Genomic DNA, 15,968 nt, shown 5'->3' with positions numbered 1-15,968 from the left:
ACACCCCACAACAAAGAATTAATTGGTCTTCAACATAAATAGTGTTGAAATTGAAAAAATTTACAGAAAAGAAACTGCAGCCAATGGGGCACAAATTATAAGTCATACAGACAATACTGAAGAAATGGACAAAAAAATTACTCAAATATTATATATCAAGGATCCCTGTAGAAATAAATACAAATGAATAATTCACATTCTAGTGGAGACAGGCAGTAACACAGCAGACCTCTGAGATAACTAGGGCAATTTCCCTCAACATTGTTTAGGTGGTGGCAATAACGTACCAAAGCCACTAAAACATTTCTCTGGAGAAGAGAACTTTAAACCTAAGGAAATATAAAAATGGCCTGAGGAGCTTGTGGAAGATGTGATTCCTATATTTCACTCTCAAATTTCACCCGTTTCAGCAAGTCTGGATCTGGGTCAAGAACCTCCTTTGCTTTAGCAAACTCTACGCTCCTAGGCAGGCAATCCACTGACCACACCTGAGCAAAAATGTTCTGGAACAGGGGTCAGATCTTTCACTATAAAGGGCTAAAACAGTTTAGGCTTTGTATCCATATACCACCCATGCGGCATATTCCTTGTTTTAATTTACAACTCTTTAAAAATGTAAAAGCAAATCTTAACTAGTAGTTATACAAACAGGAGAGAGAGGGGGGCAGCACATGTAGATATTTAAATTTAAAAATTAATGAAAATTCTAAAATACTGCAATTCAGTCCCTCCTCTCACTAGCTACATTTCAAATACTCAAAAGCCATGTCATTGGTGGCTACCATATTAACAGCAGAGATAAGAATATCCCCAGCACTGAAGACAGTTCTAAAGGGACAGCACTGTTCACTCTTGAACCTTGCTACTTATCCCTTGAGAACTGCAGCATTACCTGGAAGTTTGTTAAGAATACAGAATCTCAGGCCCCGCCTGACCTTTGAATGAGAATCTGCAAGTTTTCTAAGTGATCTGCATGTTTACTAGTTTGAGAAGCACATTCTAGAAATTCAAAAAGCCCATTAGAACAAATGACAAGCTCTAAGAAAAACCTTAAAAAACGAGTTTGCTGTACCTGAGAATTCATACCTTTTAAAAAAAGATTTTTAAAAATGTTCCCCTGAACAGGAATTGAACCGGCAACCGGAACTGAACGCGGCCTAACCAATTGAGCCATACCCACCAGGGCTAAAATTCATATCTTAAAATGAGATAAATTCTAAGAAATTTCAGTGATTCCTTCCAATCCTCAGCGAGCATGTGGAAGAAGACAAAAACATTCTTGGACTGTGGATGGACACCCAAGTTACCCAAGCTCGCTCGCTCACAAGCTTAAATAACTATCATAACCTGATTTCACATCAGCTGTGATTAAAATTCATACTTCAGCAAAAGTGCAAATTACCACACACTACTGACCATCTAAATCTTTCCAAAACCAAGACAAAACTGTTAAATCTTGAAATTCTAAAAGCACTTAACATTCTTAGGATAACGAGAACTCAAACACTAATGGTATAAAAAAGTATTCTTAGGAGTGCATGGATAAAAAGGTTTATATTACTTGATATATAAATACAATCATGTTGAAGAACTAATTTTAATGTTGGGATTTAAAAATGGTTAATATATGCCAATTTCTTAAGTTAAAAGTTGTTGCATATAGAATATGCCAATGGCTAAATAATGAAGCAAATAATGACGATACCTCTTGACCAGTTAAGAAAAGTAGAAGATCCCCCTCCTCTTCTTCACACATATGAATTTGGATCACTGTTCGAATTGCTGCTTCAAGGTAATCTCTCTCTGGTTCAGGAGTATAAAAGATCTCAACAGGATGTGTACGTCCAGGAATAGTTAAGAGAGGACAGTTATCAAAATAAATCTGGAATTTTCCTGCATCTAGTGTAGCACTCATAACTATAACCTGGCAAAAAAGAAAACACACAAAAACAAAACAGTAAGTTATCAAGGATTCTAATGTGGTCTTAAAGAAAAAACAAGTAATGTTTCCCGTTCTTTATAATGTGTACCAGTCATAAAAAAATCTACAAGTCTTCGTACCAATAAATTATGATTAAAAAAAAATCAAATATAGTAAAATTGAGCTACAGTAAGCTATCCTATCTAATAATAGAGTAACATGTAAATTACCATCACTCCGCTACGCCCACGATTGGGCGGCAGGAGGCTGGGGGGCAGGTCTCGGGGAGGCCTATCCGGCCATTGAGAGGCGCGGATCCGCTGCCACTGAGGGGGGTACCCTGCTGTTGAGAGGCGCAGGGGGCGGGACTCCTGCCCCCTGTGCCTCTCAACGGCCAGATCCGCGGCCGCTGAGGGGGCCTGCCGCGGACACCCAGCTGCGCCTCTCAATGGCAGGGTAGCCAGGTGTCCGCGGCAGCCCCCCTCAGTGGCCGTTGAGAGGTGCAGGGTAGCCCCCCTCAGTGGCCGCGGACCATCAAAAGTGGGGGAGCTGGGTGCCTGTCTGCTCCGGCACCAGCAGACAGGCACCCAGCTCCACCGCGAAGAGCGAAAGCGTGTAGGGGACCCTACACGTGCATGATTCAATCATGCACTGGGACTCTAGTTTACATTTAATAAAATGAGACATAAACCTGATATCCAATAAATGGACTACCATATTACCTTCATGAAGCAATACCTTAAAAACAAAAATTTATAAAATTACATAATATGTAAAAGGGATTTGTAAAAGGCATCCTATATAATAAAAGGCTAATATGCAAATAGATCGAACGGCGAAATGACCGGTCGCTATGATGTGCACTGACCAGCAGGGGGCAGACGCTCAAAACAGGAGCTGCCTCTGGTGATCAGTGCGCTCCCACAGGGAGAGTGCCGCTCAGCCAGAAGCTGGGCTCATGGCTGGGGAGCACAGCAGTGGTGGTGGTAGCCTCTTCCACCTCCATGGCAGTGCTAACGAACCCTGGGGGGATGTCTGCCTGCCAGCTTCATGGGGAGTGGGCCTATGCCAGCAGGCAGACATCCCCCGAGGGGTCTTGGACTGCAAGAGGACACAGGCCAGGCTGAGGCCCCGCGCCCCCGTGCACGAATTTCGTGCACTGGGCCTCTAGTAATTAATATGTGGTATGATTACTGCTCCGTTTACTAAAACAGAACACAAGAACCTTGCATATGGGAAAAAATAAAAATAAAAAGAATCAGTGGCAGATATAAACTTTATCCTTTCTTCTAAATCACTTTTAATAAGCATGATTTCCTTGATAGATTCCTAAAATAAATATAGGTTTCCTTCTTTAAAAGCCACAACTACAAAAGGTTGTTCAGGTGCAGGTGCACGACTGTGTAATTACCATCCTTCTATGTAAATTATACATTATATAACTCATTAAAAATTTACTTAAATAGAACCCCCCCCCCCAAAACATTCTACACTACAGAATTAATTTTTACTTGATTTCTATTTGCCTTTCTCCCAAAAACTTCAATAACTAATAAAGCTTAAACAATAAAGGTAATATTCACAGTTCTTCAAATACATTCTTTAAAAGCATAATTTAGTTTTTATAAGAAAAACATACTCAGATATTAGAAAATTAAGTCAGAACATTTAGTCAGTTTTAAGCCCTTATCAACATAGTAAAACTGGTAGAGCACAACTGGTATAACAGACGGAAAGAACAAACACACTAGGATAAGAAAATGAATTTCTAAGAAGTGGGTTGGGTATAGCTATTCCCACTCACCAGCACTGTGTTGGGACATGGATAAAGATTTGATCCTTAGAAATCTCTGTATTTAATAAAGGGTACGGTGAGCAGAAGGGTTATAAAACTACCCTGCTGTTAGATTGTTAAAAAACTGAAAAAAAAAAAAAACCAAAAAAAAAACCTGGGTGGGCTAGAAATGGAAAAGGTTTGGCTTAAAAATATATTACTCAAAAGTAGAAGTATCGTTCAAATCTAAAATGAAGACAAAGCAAAATAGATTAAAAAAACAGCACTATCTACAACATATGCTTTATGAATGAAATGAGTAAAGAAATTACTTCACCTTCAAATCTGATCTCTGTCTTACAACTTCCTTCAGAACACCCATGAGAATATCTGTAGCCAATGTCCTCTCATGCGCCTCATCAAGAATTATTACACCATAACGCTCCAGGAGGGGATCATTCATAGCTTCACGAAGTAACATCCCATCAGTCATGTATCTGTATTCAAAAAGAATGTGGTTGGTCAAGTTTCACTTAGGGAATTTTAAAACTAAACTTTGTGACATAAAAATGAAATGTAAAAACATCAAGTAAATCAAAATTTGCCCAAAACCTTTGCCCAAGACAAATGTGCTATTGTTCCATAATCATTTGCAAAATTAAGCTTTAAGAAAAAAAACTTAACAGTGTATATCAAACAAGCTAATACATTACCAAACCTAGTCAAGTATGATTGCAATACTGAAATGCATGGAGAAAACAAGTCTGATTACAAAATATAATGGTCAGATGGTTTCACACAAATGCCAAAGCAAAATCGAAGCATATGTTACTACATGCAAACGTGCATTTCTTTAAAACCTTTAAAATTCTCCACTTGCACTACAACAGGCTCCTGGTTCAAAAGGGCTAAGAGAGCACATCAGTATACCATCTCTCTCCTGCCCTACCCAATTCAATGAAGCAATAATAAAGAAGCATAAAAATTCCAGCACTTTCACAGGTCCTCCCCCAGGCAGTGGGGCCGGGATTTGGTAGCTGGTGCTGAAAGAAAACCCTTGATTGCATCCTTGCCCTGGGATTGTGCCAGTGGCAGCTGTCACTCAATGGCACAGAGGAAAAAAAAAAAAAGCAGCATAAAAATACACTCATAGAATGAAGAGCAGCATTAGTAATAAAGAAATGATGACAAATACACAGTATATGGAAGAGCTATGTACACCAGCTAGATTAATGAACCAAAGAGAGGGAAACCAGACTTAGGGGATGATTCAAGAGAAGTCAGCTAGTATAGAATCCAGGAACTAGTTGAAGGGTGGTTTGCAGAATGGTTGTATGGGTCAGCCATCTCCTGTCCATTCCATTCTATTACTGTCACTAATACAAAACAACTACCTTTAGTTTGGTGCCTGAACATAAATTCTGCCTGCAAATGCCGATGTCACAGCTTGTTCCTTTAAATATAAATCTATGATTTTATTCACAGATTTAAAAGTGGAATAAAATCTGAAGTAATCTTTATGACTTCACTATTTTGGCTCTATTTTTCATAAATTAGTCTAACCTAATCTTTCATGGACCAACTTGATATTCTTAGCTGATGCCATCTGTAGGAGCATTAAGTTCAACAAACTGACAATGTACAAGAGAAATGAATGTTCTTTATTTCAACTGAACACATTTCTGGAATAGACACAGCATTATCCGCAAGATTATTTTATATTAAGACCATGCAAGAAAAAGTGTCAATTAAACTATGACTCAATGTCTTAATGATAGTGTAGCATGAATCAGTTACATTACAATCTCTAGTTGTCTTTGATCTATTTGAGGACATTTAGTAATCTCCTCTGTCTTAGATGTTAGTTAAGCAATCCTTTTGCACATTAATAACAAAACATAATAGCTTCATCTTCTTGTAGGTAACTTCCTTCCTTAGATTCAACAAAGCTCTTGACTGTTGCTTTTCATGGCAAAAAAAAAAAAAGAGAATTGGTCACTCTTCCAACAAATATTAGCTTAAATATGATGAAATGTACAACCTGTGCTTCGTTTCCAAGCCTATTTATTTCAATATGGAATCCTAGTGTGATATTTTTGAAGGCATGTTAATTAGCAAATAACTCAACAAGTAGTTCAAAATATGTACAGTATTTAACTGAAGTGACAATACATAGTTAGATCAAGTTCAAGAATTCATAGGCAGTGACAACCAAAGCACCAACAGTTTATAAGACCCTCATCCTATCTAATAAAAGAGTAATATGCAAATTGGCCATACCTACACTATACCCACAAGACACGCCCACCAGCCAATCAGGAGTGAGTATGCAAATTAACCCAACCAAGATGGGTGCGGCCACAGAGCGAGCAGGAGGCTTGGGTTTCCCCAGTTATGGAGGAAGCCAAGCTTTTTGCACACCCTGGCTGGCCTAGGCCTCCACTCAAGGCTACAAAGTTTCAATTACAGAAGATAAATAAATCCCAACAAAAATGGTGGCAACCATGGAGCTGGAGAGAGCAGAAGGCTTGAGTTGCCCCCGGCGATGGAGGAAGCCAAGCTTTCTGCACACCCTGGCTGGCCTAGGCCTCCACACAAGGCTACAAAGTTTCAATTATAGGCGGTAAATAAATCCCAGATACCAGGGCCTCAGCTTGGGTCCCTGGGGCGGGGGGGGGGGGGGAGGCGTGGCAGACCTGCAAACCACCACAGGCCCCTTGCCCAGGCTGCCCCAGCCCCAAGGGAACCCCCACCCTGATCCGGGACACCTTTCAGGGCAAACCAGCTGGCCCCCACCTGTGCACCAGGCCTCCATCCTATCTAATAAGAGTAATATGCAAACTGACCATCATTCCAACACACAAGACTGCTGCCCCCATGGGGTCAAAGATGGATGCCCCCATGTGGACACAAGATGGCCAGCAGGGGAGGGCAGTTGGGATGGACCAGGCCTGCAAGAGAGGGCAGTTGTGGGTGATCAAGCCTGCAGGGAAGGGCAGTTGGGGGGGACCCAGGCCTGCAGGGGAGAGCAGTTGGGGGGGACCCAGGCCTGCAGGGGAGGGCAGTTAGGGGAAAACAGGCTGGCAGGGGAGCAGTTAGGCATCAATCAGGCTGGCAGGGGAGTGGTTAGGGGGTGACCAGGCAGGCAGGTAGAAGTGGTTATGGGCAATCAGGAAGGCAGGCAGGCGAGCAATTGGGAGCCAGCAGTCCTGGATTGTGAGAGGGTGCAGGCTGGGCTGAGGGACACATCGCCCCCCCCCCCCCGTGCACGAATTTCATGCACCAGGCCTCTAGTAGATTATAAAATGAATATAAATTTCACATATTAAAAATGTGAGAAAAAGTGACAACTGATAAAGATCAAACTTTAACTTGAAAACTCCTTAAAACTCATTTTAAAAAAGCCACTCTCTTTACTTTGATCTTTTACCTTCTCACATTCATCAAGCTTCAGACAACCACAATATAGAGGCATTCAAAAGCAGAGCTGACCCAAATATTCATTTTTACACTTTTCTGAAGGAAAATGTTACAAATGGTAGATTATATACATATTGTATATTAGATTAATGACACCATTATTTTCCTTGTTTTATTAACAACTATGCATAAGCCCGAACCCTCTTACTTCTAGGTTCCAGAGACAGACTCCTGGATATTCCTCATTATTTAATTGATCATCACCCAGGGAGATCCAATTCACAGAGATGCTACTTATGTACTACATCACCAGTTAATATGAGAAGACTGCCATTTTTATAATAGTTTCAGGAGAAAGTGACATTGTTATAGTTGGAAGATCTCTTTAAGATACAAATTGGTTGCCTTTACAGTGAAGAAAACAAATTATTAGCAGTTAACTTTTCCAAGGTCTCAAATCCAGTTCAATAGCTTACCAAGACTAGGTACCAGTTTACCAATTCCAATCTTGGGCCCCTCCTACAATAACACTTTCCAGAAAGTCCCAGATAGATATGTGTGTGTTTATACATACATACACATCCTATATAATAAAAGGCTACTATGCAAATTGACCAAACGGCAGAATGACCGGTTGCTATGACACACACTGACCATCAGGGAGCAGACGCACAATGCAGGAGCTAGCCCCTGGTGGTCAGTGTGCTCCCCCAGGGGGATCGCCGCTCAGCCAGAAGCCGGGCTCATGGCTGCAAGTACAGCAGTGGTGGCGGGAACCTCTCCCCCCTACATGGCAGCACTAAGGGTGTCCGACTGACAGCTTAGGCCCGGGGAGCAGGCTGGGCTGAGGGACCCCCCAAGTGTATGAATTTTGTGCACCAGACCTCTACACACACGATATTCATGCACTTGGGGTGTCCCTCAGCCTGGCCTGTGCCCTCTCGCAGTCCGGGAGCCCTGGGGGGATGTTGGACTGATGGCTTAGTGGGCCTAAGCTGTCAGTCGGACATCCGTAGCATTGCCACGGAGGCGGGAGAGGCTCCCACCATTGCTGCTGTGCTCACCAGGTGTTGAGTCCAGCTTTTGGCTGAGTGGCGTTCCCCCTGTGGGAGCACACTGACCACCAGGGGCAGCTCCTGCATTGAGTGCCTGTCCCCTGGTGGTCAGCGCGTATCAGTGACCAGCCATTCCACCATTCGGTCATTTGCATATTAGCCTCTTATTTTGTAGGATACGCTGTAGTTGAGGCCCCCTAGAAACATAATGCAAAAAAATTCACTGTTCTCTCATTCTCGAATTGCCCCCACTTAAACCTTCCCGCTTGGTGCCACTCTTTAAATTGTACATGGCTGTTTCGCAGCTGTACCTGCTCAGGGTGGGGCCGGGACAGGGCAGAGCCAGGCGGGCTAGGAGGGTGGGTTTAGCCGCACCCCCAGTGAGGTACAGCACGCTTCAGCTGTGGAGATGGCGGTGCTGCTGTCGGGGGCGGGGGGAAGGGTCTGACCCTGGTGGGTTGCTCAGGCCTGCCTCCACCTGGGTCTGGAGTTGTAGGGAGGAGAGGCATGCCCGGCCCCAGCAGAGGGGGCCCGGCAGTGGTGGGCCGCAGGCCCCGGGGGTACTGACGGGTGGTCACTGGCATGCTATTGTTGTGGGCACCCCTGGTAGGGGTGGAGGGGGAAGAGATCGGGAGTTGCAGGTGTGGGCTGCAGCTTCCCCCGAGGCTGGGTCTTCTACCGTCCAGTCAGCCTCCCCGTCCCCCCGGGAGTGCGGGGGCTGGGGTAGGGTGTCCGTGCGGGATATTGGAAGAGCTCCCCGTGGTCACTTCCGCTTTCTTCTTTGCAGTCCGGGCTCCTGTCAGGCACTCTCCTCAGACCCCCAAGAACTTGGCTCCAGCCGCCCGCACCTACTGTGCGCGCAGCCTCCTGCTGGTCTGTCAATATGCAAATTGGTCGTTACTGTGACACTGTTAGGACCAATGAGCATATTACCTCTTTATATATAAAGATAGCAAAAGCTGATAATTCTCTGTACTGTTAGATGCATGAACCCTTTTGCCAAAAAACAAAAACAAAACACAAATAAAAAAACCAAAGGAACCTGAAACAGCACAGAAAAAAAGGCAGAACCAGGTACTGGTGGTCCTATAAAAACCATAGTCATTTTCCTTTACCTAAGTCAGTGGTCAGCAAACTCATTAGTCAACAGAGCCAAATATCAACAGTACAATGACTGAAATTTCTTCTGAGAGCCAAATTTTTTAAACTTAAACTTCTTCTAACGCCACTTCTTCAAAATAGACTTGCCCAGGCCATGGTATTTTGTGGAAGAGCCACACTCAAGGGCCAAAAAGCCGCATGTGGCTCACGAGCCGCAGTTTGCCGACTATGGACCTAAGTTAACTTTTACTACATTTTATAGTAGTAATGAAATAATTTACCCAGTCTGAGGGGCGAGTCACAAGAATAGGGTGTTACAATAATAGAATTGTAATTATATAGTTTTGAAGTTTCAATAATGAAGTAGCCAAAACCGGTTTGGCTCAGTGGATAGAGCGTTGGCCTGCGGACTGAAGGGTCCCAAGTTCGATTCCAGTCAAGGGCATGTACCTTGGTTGCGGGCACATCCCCGGTAGGGGGTGTGCAGGAGGCAGCTGGTCGATGTTTCTCTCTCATCGATGTTTCTGGCTTTCTATCCCTCTCCCTTCCTCTCTGTAAAAAATCAATAAAATATATTTTTAAAAAAAATAATGAAGTAAACAAAAATTGCATAGGATAGCCAAAGTCTGCATTTTTCTGGGTACCTACTACCCAGTGTTTTTCTAACTGTTTTGGGACAAAGACTCACTTAAAAGTCATCTGAATGTCCTGGGAACTGATTATAAATACAAAACTTGGACCTCATCCCAGACCTATTTAATCAGAAATTTTAAAGGCAGGGCCTAGCAATCTGTTCTATAAGCTTTCATGTGATCCTGATGCTTGCTAAAGTTTCAGAAGCACTAGTCTAAATCAAGTTTAACAAGAGGTAGATTAAACAAAGTAGTTAGGTGAAACAAACAAAAAAATCCTTGGAGTAAGTCAGAACGAGTTTTTATTTCCAACTACAACTGTTTACTGAATAAACCAAAAGAAACTCAGTGTGCTGAGTAGTATCAATTTATGTATTTTTGCAATGGGCACACACAGATAGCATAGTACAACTACAAGCTAACAGCCAACCCTGACCCCAGTAAACATCCGCAACTGTGATATAAATAAAGCATGATAAAACATTATGTACTACAAATGTGTTGTTTATAGTTCTGTATTCACAAAAATTTTAAAATACACCACATATTCATAACTTTAAAAATGATATTGACTAATGTTCAAGTTATGAGTAATAAAAAAAACTGTCCATGTGGGGAAGCAATCCGCAGTAACTTAGTGCTATGCTATTTGGTGCAGGGGGGTGGAATGCAGTGGGGTGGAGTGGAAGGGAGGGGGTGAGCCTTCTTAAATCCCTCTTAAAACTTACCAACCCTTCCAATGCCTGATTTATCAGAGATGTTTAAGACAAAATACCAGAATATAGAGATTTAAAATCTCGAGAAGGGTATGATGTACAATCCAATGTTAAAAAATACGTTGTTGTCCTGACCTGTGGCTCTGTGGTTAGAGCATTGACCTGCAAACTGAAGGGTTGAGGGTTTTATCCTGGACCTGGTCAGGGCTCATGTGGGAAGCAACCAATCTATGTGTTTCTGTCTTTCTTAAAAATCAATGTGAAAAATATCCTCAGGCGAGGATTAAAAAAAAAAGTTAATTAAATACTTGCATTAAGTAGAGGAGTGGGCAAAAGAAGGTTTTAATCATAATGAATAATATAAGAATAAACAGTTTTCGTTGCTGTAAAAAAGAAAACTCTTACCATTCACAACAGCATGGATGGACCTGGAAAGCATTATGCTAAGCGAAATAAGCCAGTCAGAGAAAGATAAATATCACATGATCTCACTCATTTGTGGAATATAATGAACAACATAAACTGATGAACAAAAATAGATCCAGAGACAGAGAAGCATCGACCAGACCGTCAAACCTCAGAGGGAAGGTAGGGGAGAGTGGGAATGGGGGTGGGGTGGGGATAAGAGATCAACCAAAGGACTAGTATGTATGCATATAAGCATAACCAATGGACACAGATAATGGGCGGGCGGGGGGTGGTGGTGGTAAGGACATGTGCTGGGGGGTGGGAGTAGCCAGGGAGAGGTCAATCAGGGGGAGGGAGGGGAGAGAAAGGAGACATATGTAATACTTTAAACAATAAAGAAATTAAAACAAGAAAGAAAGAATAAACTGTTGTGTACTCACAACTGTAAACCTATTTTGCCCTCCCTTGTATTATAAACAAAGCAAAATACCAACTAAACAAAAACTGCATCTTATATACAGAATGCTAATTTTGTTAAAAGCTCCTATAAATCATGAAAAAAAAGCCCAAACAACCATATACAGGCAAAAAAATAGGAAGACATTAAATTTAATTAATCCTATAATACCACAAATTTTTTCAAATTTACCTTCTGTGTTATTGGGATGCAATCTATCTACTTATTTATTACTAGTAGCCCTGCGCACAAATCCGTGCACAGGGGCCTGGCCGCTCTGTACTGGCTCCCAGAGGCTCTCCGGGGCCCAGGGGCTCAGCGGCCCATCCGAGGCTGGGCACGGAACGCTTGCCTTGTTGTGTGATAAAGCAAGCATTCCACCAGGAGGCTCATGCTGCCCACTCTCAGTAGCTGCCCACCCCTCCCACCGACTGGGAGCCGCCATCTTTGTGATGGAGTGATGGTTAATTTGCATATTACCTTTTTATTAGATAGGATAGTCACCTTAGGATATTTTTTCCTTTAATTTATAGAAAAAGTAGAAGGGAGTAAGGAGGGGGGGACAGAGAAAGAGAGAGACAGAGAGATATCGATTGGCTGCCTCCTGTACACACCCCAGGGCCAGGGATTGAACCTGCAAGCAACACTTTGGTCTGCAGGCTGATGCTCTAAGCCAAATCCCAAACCAGCTGGGATGGATTTTAAATAGAACCTTACAAATGATTGTCAACCAGGCAGCAATACTTCTGGAAAGAAAGTCTCAGATTGCAAAAATACTAAGGGCTCATAAGCATATATGAAGACGCTCAATTTCATATAAAAGAAATGCAAATTAAAACAATAATGAGATTCCATTTTTCATTATGACACTGACAAAAATAAAAGAAGTTCCACAACACCGTGTTGGCAAGGGTACAAAAAAAGATGCCCATTTGCGCATTTCTTACTGGTCAGAGTAGGTAAAATCTCTATGGAGGGCAATCTGGCAACAGTTAATAAAATTCAAACATACCCTTTGGCCCAACCAATTTAATTTGTAATAAACTCATTTCAGTTATACAACTGTGCATGTGTGAAAAACAGCATATGTATAAGATTGTAAGAGGTACTACAGGCAGCAGCAATTTTATAAATACATATTTTTATTGATTTCAGAGAGGAAGGAAGAAGGGGAGAGAGAGATAGAAACATCAATGATGAGAGAGAATCATTGATTGGCTGCCTCCTGCACGTCCTACACTGGGAATCGAGCCCGCAACCCGGGCCTGTGCCCTTGACCGGAATCAAACCTGGGACCCTTCAGTCCGCAGGCTGAGGCTCTATCTACTGAACCAAACCAGCCATGGTGGCAGCAGCAATTTTTAATAACAAAAACTGCAAATTTATGTCTCCATCAATAGAATTAAATAAACTATGCAGCCATTAAAAAGAATGAGGCAACTTTATTTTTATTGTCCTAGAACAGTCCCCAAAATTCAATGTAAGTGAAACCAGCATCGGTTTGTATTTTTTCTTTTAAGATTTTTAGAGAGAGAGGGAAACACTGTGAACTACAAACATCCTCTTGCCCCCCGTCCTGCCTCAAGACCTCCACCAGGACATGTGCCCCAACCGGAAATCAAACCTGCAACCTTTTGGTGCACAGAAGGTCACCAAAGCAACTAAACCACACCAGCTAGGGCAGGAGCGGTATGTCTTGATATAAACAGCCCTGATATAAACTCTGAAGTTAATTTTTTTCTGAAAATCCTAGTTATGAAGTGCTATTCCAATACTGTTAAGATTTGGTTACTTTTCAAAGTATAGGTGTTACCCTGAATAACTAAACATGCAGATAAAAAAAACTGTGTTTTTAAATAATCTAAAACTTGCCTCAGCACGATGCAAAGAAATTCTTAGTATCTGCTTTAACCTTTTGCACTCGGATGTCGAGTGTGACTTGACACGGTTATTATTAGAATAAAGGAATCGAGAAAAAAGCGAGTGCAAAGGGTTAAGAAGTATATATTATAAATGACTGGCATCAGTTATTCTGAGTAATTAGGTTTACTGCCTTCCCTAGGAAAAATTTACAAATACTTACACATAGAGATTTGCAAGGATGGAAAGGAATAACACATACAGTGGTTAAGACATCCTTGTTGCATAAGTTCAAGTTCCTGCTTTCTTAATGTTGTCTGACCTTGAACAAGTTCAACTTCTCTAATGCTCCATTGTAAAATGAGAATATGGTGGCTAGTGTTAAACAAAACAATATATATAAAGCACTTAGTATACCAACTGCCTGGCACTTGGAAAGTATTCAATATAGAATTCTGTACTACAGTCTTAACTTTCACCTAATAAACCGAGATAACCTTACCCTCTATAAAACATACTGTAGTATTATAGCTACATTTCTATCCCTACCAGTTGGATTAATTATATTTGACATGAAGCAACAAACTTAGCACAGAAAAACATTGTTGCATATCCTAAGTTGTATGCTTCAGAAAAGTTTTAAAAAGATGAGTCTCACACACAAATAAAAACTATCAAATGGATGAGGGCAACTATAAAAGAGTGAAAGGAGTCTGGAATTCCAGAAAAGCAACACCTGTTTATTTTGCAAGCGTTTCAAGTTTATACTTCACTGTAAGAACTAGACTATTTTAGCTCAGCAGATGTAGCTAAGTTGGTTGGGCATCATTCTATGCACTGAGAGGTCACAAGTTTGATTCCTGATCAGGGCATACGCCCAGGTTATAGCTCGATCACCTGTAGGGGATGTGCAGCAGACAACTGATGTTCCGATTGCTATTTTTCTCATCTATGTTTTTATCTCTCTCTCCCTCTCCCTTCCTCTCTCTGAAATCAATAAAAACATATAAAATAGAACTAGACATCTTACCGCATAATGGAACTCCAAACAAAGGCCCCACATTCAGGGGGGTCCTAAATCAATAAATTGATAAAAAGGAAAAATAAAATATTTGAGGTGTGTATAAATTTCCTATCTACCACTAAGTTTTTAGGTTAACCCACTACAATCCAGTCAAATCACGAGTGCCTCTATTAAAGAAAATCCACCCACACTAAAATGCCTACACAAATGGGTTTGTATTTCATAATTTCTTCAAAGTTATAATAGATTAAGACTTCTGAAGGAGACTATGACCACACCAGAATATAATAACTATTCTTTTATTTTCCCTACCATGTAACATATTTTTGTGTTTAGCACCTACTGGTAAAATACTTTTTGAATGACAACAGTAAGAAACAGAAGAACGACAAAGCTAAAACAGCTTTCACTTATCAAGAACTATTTTAGAAGACAGACTATGTATAGTACAATGAATTTTAAAACACAACTCTCTTCACTACTAAATATGGTAAAACTAAGCACCCTAACCATCCTTCACAATGTCAACACTATAAAATGGTTGATTACCAAAAAAAGAAAACAATTTCAAACATGGTCACAGTGAATGCTACTATACTTATTCAATAACTACAGATAAAAGTTATCAAATTATGCCGAAACCGGTTTGGCTCAGTGGATAGAGCATCGGCCTGCGGACTCAAGGGTCCCAGGTTCGATTCCGGTCAAGGGCATGTACCTTGGTTGCAGGCACATCCCCAGTAGGGGGTGTGCAAGAGGCAGCTGATCGATGTTTCTCTCTCATCGATGTTTCTAACTCTCTATCCCTCTCTCTTCCTCTCTGTAAAAAATCAATTTTAAAAAAAAAGTTATCAAATTATCCCCCTTCATTCAAAACAATTTCTTCCAATGTTACTTCTGTACGGCCACAGGTACAAAAAAAAATTGATCATCTAAGTATACATGTCAGCTTCAAATGAAGTTATCTAGCTATTTTTGGATTTAAAATGGCTATCACTATATGCCTGCTGTGGTGGTACAGGACTATATTTCTCAATTATATAGGTCTATGAAGTTAAGACAATTTCACAAACCTGATCCATGTGAATACAGCAGCTTTAAAAAAACACACAAGACCTTTGTAGTTCAATATTAAGATCTTAAGGATGCTTATGTATAACCCCCCAGCACAATCTGAGTTTAGATTGCTGTATAACCTTAAGATGTATGTAGTCATGCACTGTGTAAAAATGTTAACAGACCACACATACCATATAACCTAGGTATGTAGTAGGCTATACCATCCTCAAGAGAATAAACTACTTTCTTGGGTATAAATAGGTTACTTAAGCAATAAAGGAAATGTACGTATTCAATCTGTTAAATGATAGCCTATTTCCAGAGAAGAATAACTATGTTCTGCACCCTCAAAGATTCAAAGCAATTTATATTAGTTTCCCATACTCAACATGTGATACCACAGGACTAGCATGAGGTAGTTCAGACTTTCAATTGTGTATCATGGTACATTCCTTTTCAAGATGTCATCTTTGAAAAGCTGGACTTTTGATAGTTGCTATGATTAAAAAGCAAGTACAGCTGCCCAGCTGGTATGTCTCAG

General features: G+C 41.2%; 1 protein-coding gene across 1 annotated transcript in view; it reads right to left on the bottom strand.

Annotated features, from left to right (window-relative positions):
- The window catches only part of DHX15 (DEAH-box helicase 15), a 59,956-nt gene that overhangs the window by 25,299 nt on the left and 18,689 nt on the right, over positions 1 to 15,968 (bottom strand). The window contains exons 4-5 of the mRNA XM_079778470.1: positions 4,033 to 4,192; positions 1,706 to 1,924 (exon numbers count right to left, since the gene is read on the bottom strand). Coding sequence (XP_079634596.1) covers positions 1,706 to 1,924; positions 4,033 to 4,192 — 379 coding nt within the window. The remainder of the gene's footprint in view (positions 1 to 1,705; positions 1,925 to 4,032; positions 4,193 to 15,968) is intronic.

This window comes from Cnephaeus nilssonii, assembly GCF_951640355.1.
Source record: "Cnephaeus nilssonii genome assembly, chromosome: 1".
Taxonomy (NCBI): domain Eukaryota; kingdom Metazoa; phylum Chordata; class Mammalia; order Chiroptera; family Vespertilionidae; genus Cnephaeus; species Cnephaeus nilssonii.
This window is presented reverse-complemented; position numbering and strand designations above follow the sequence as displayed.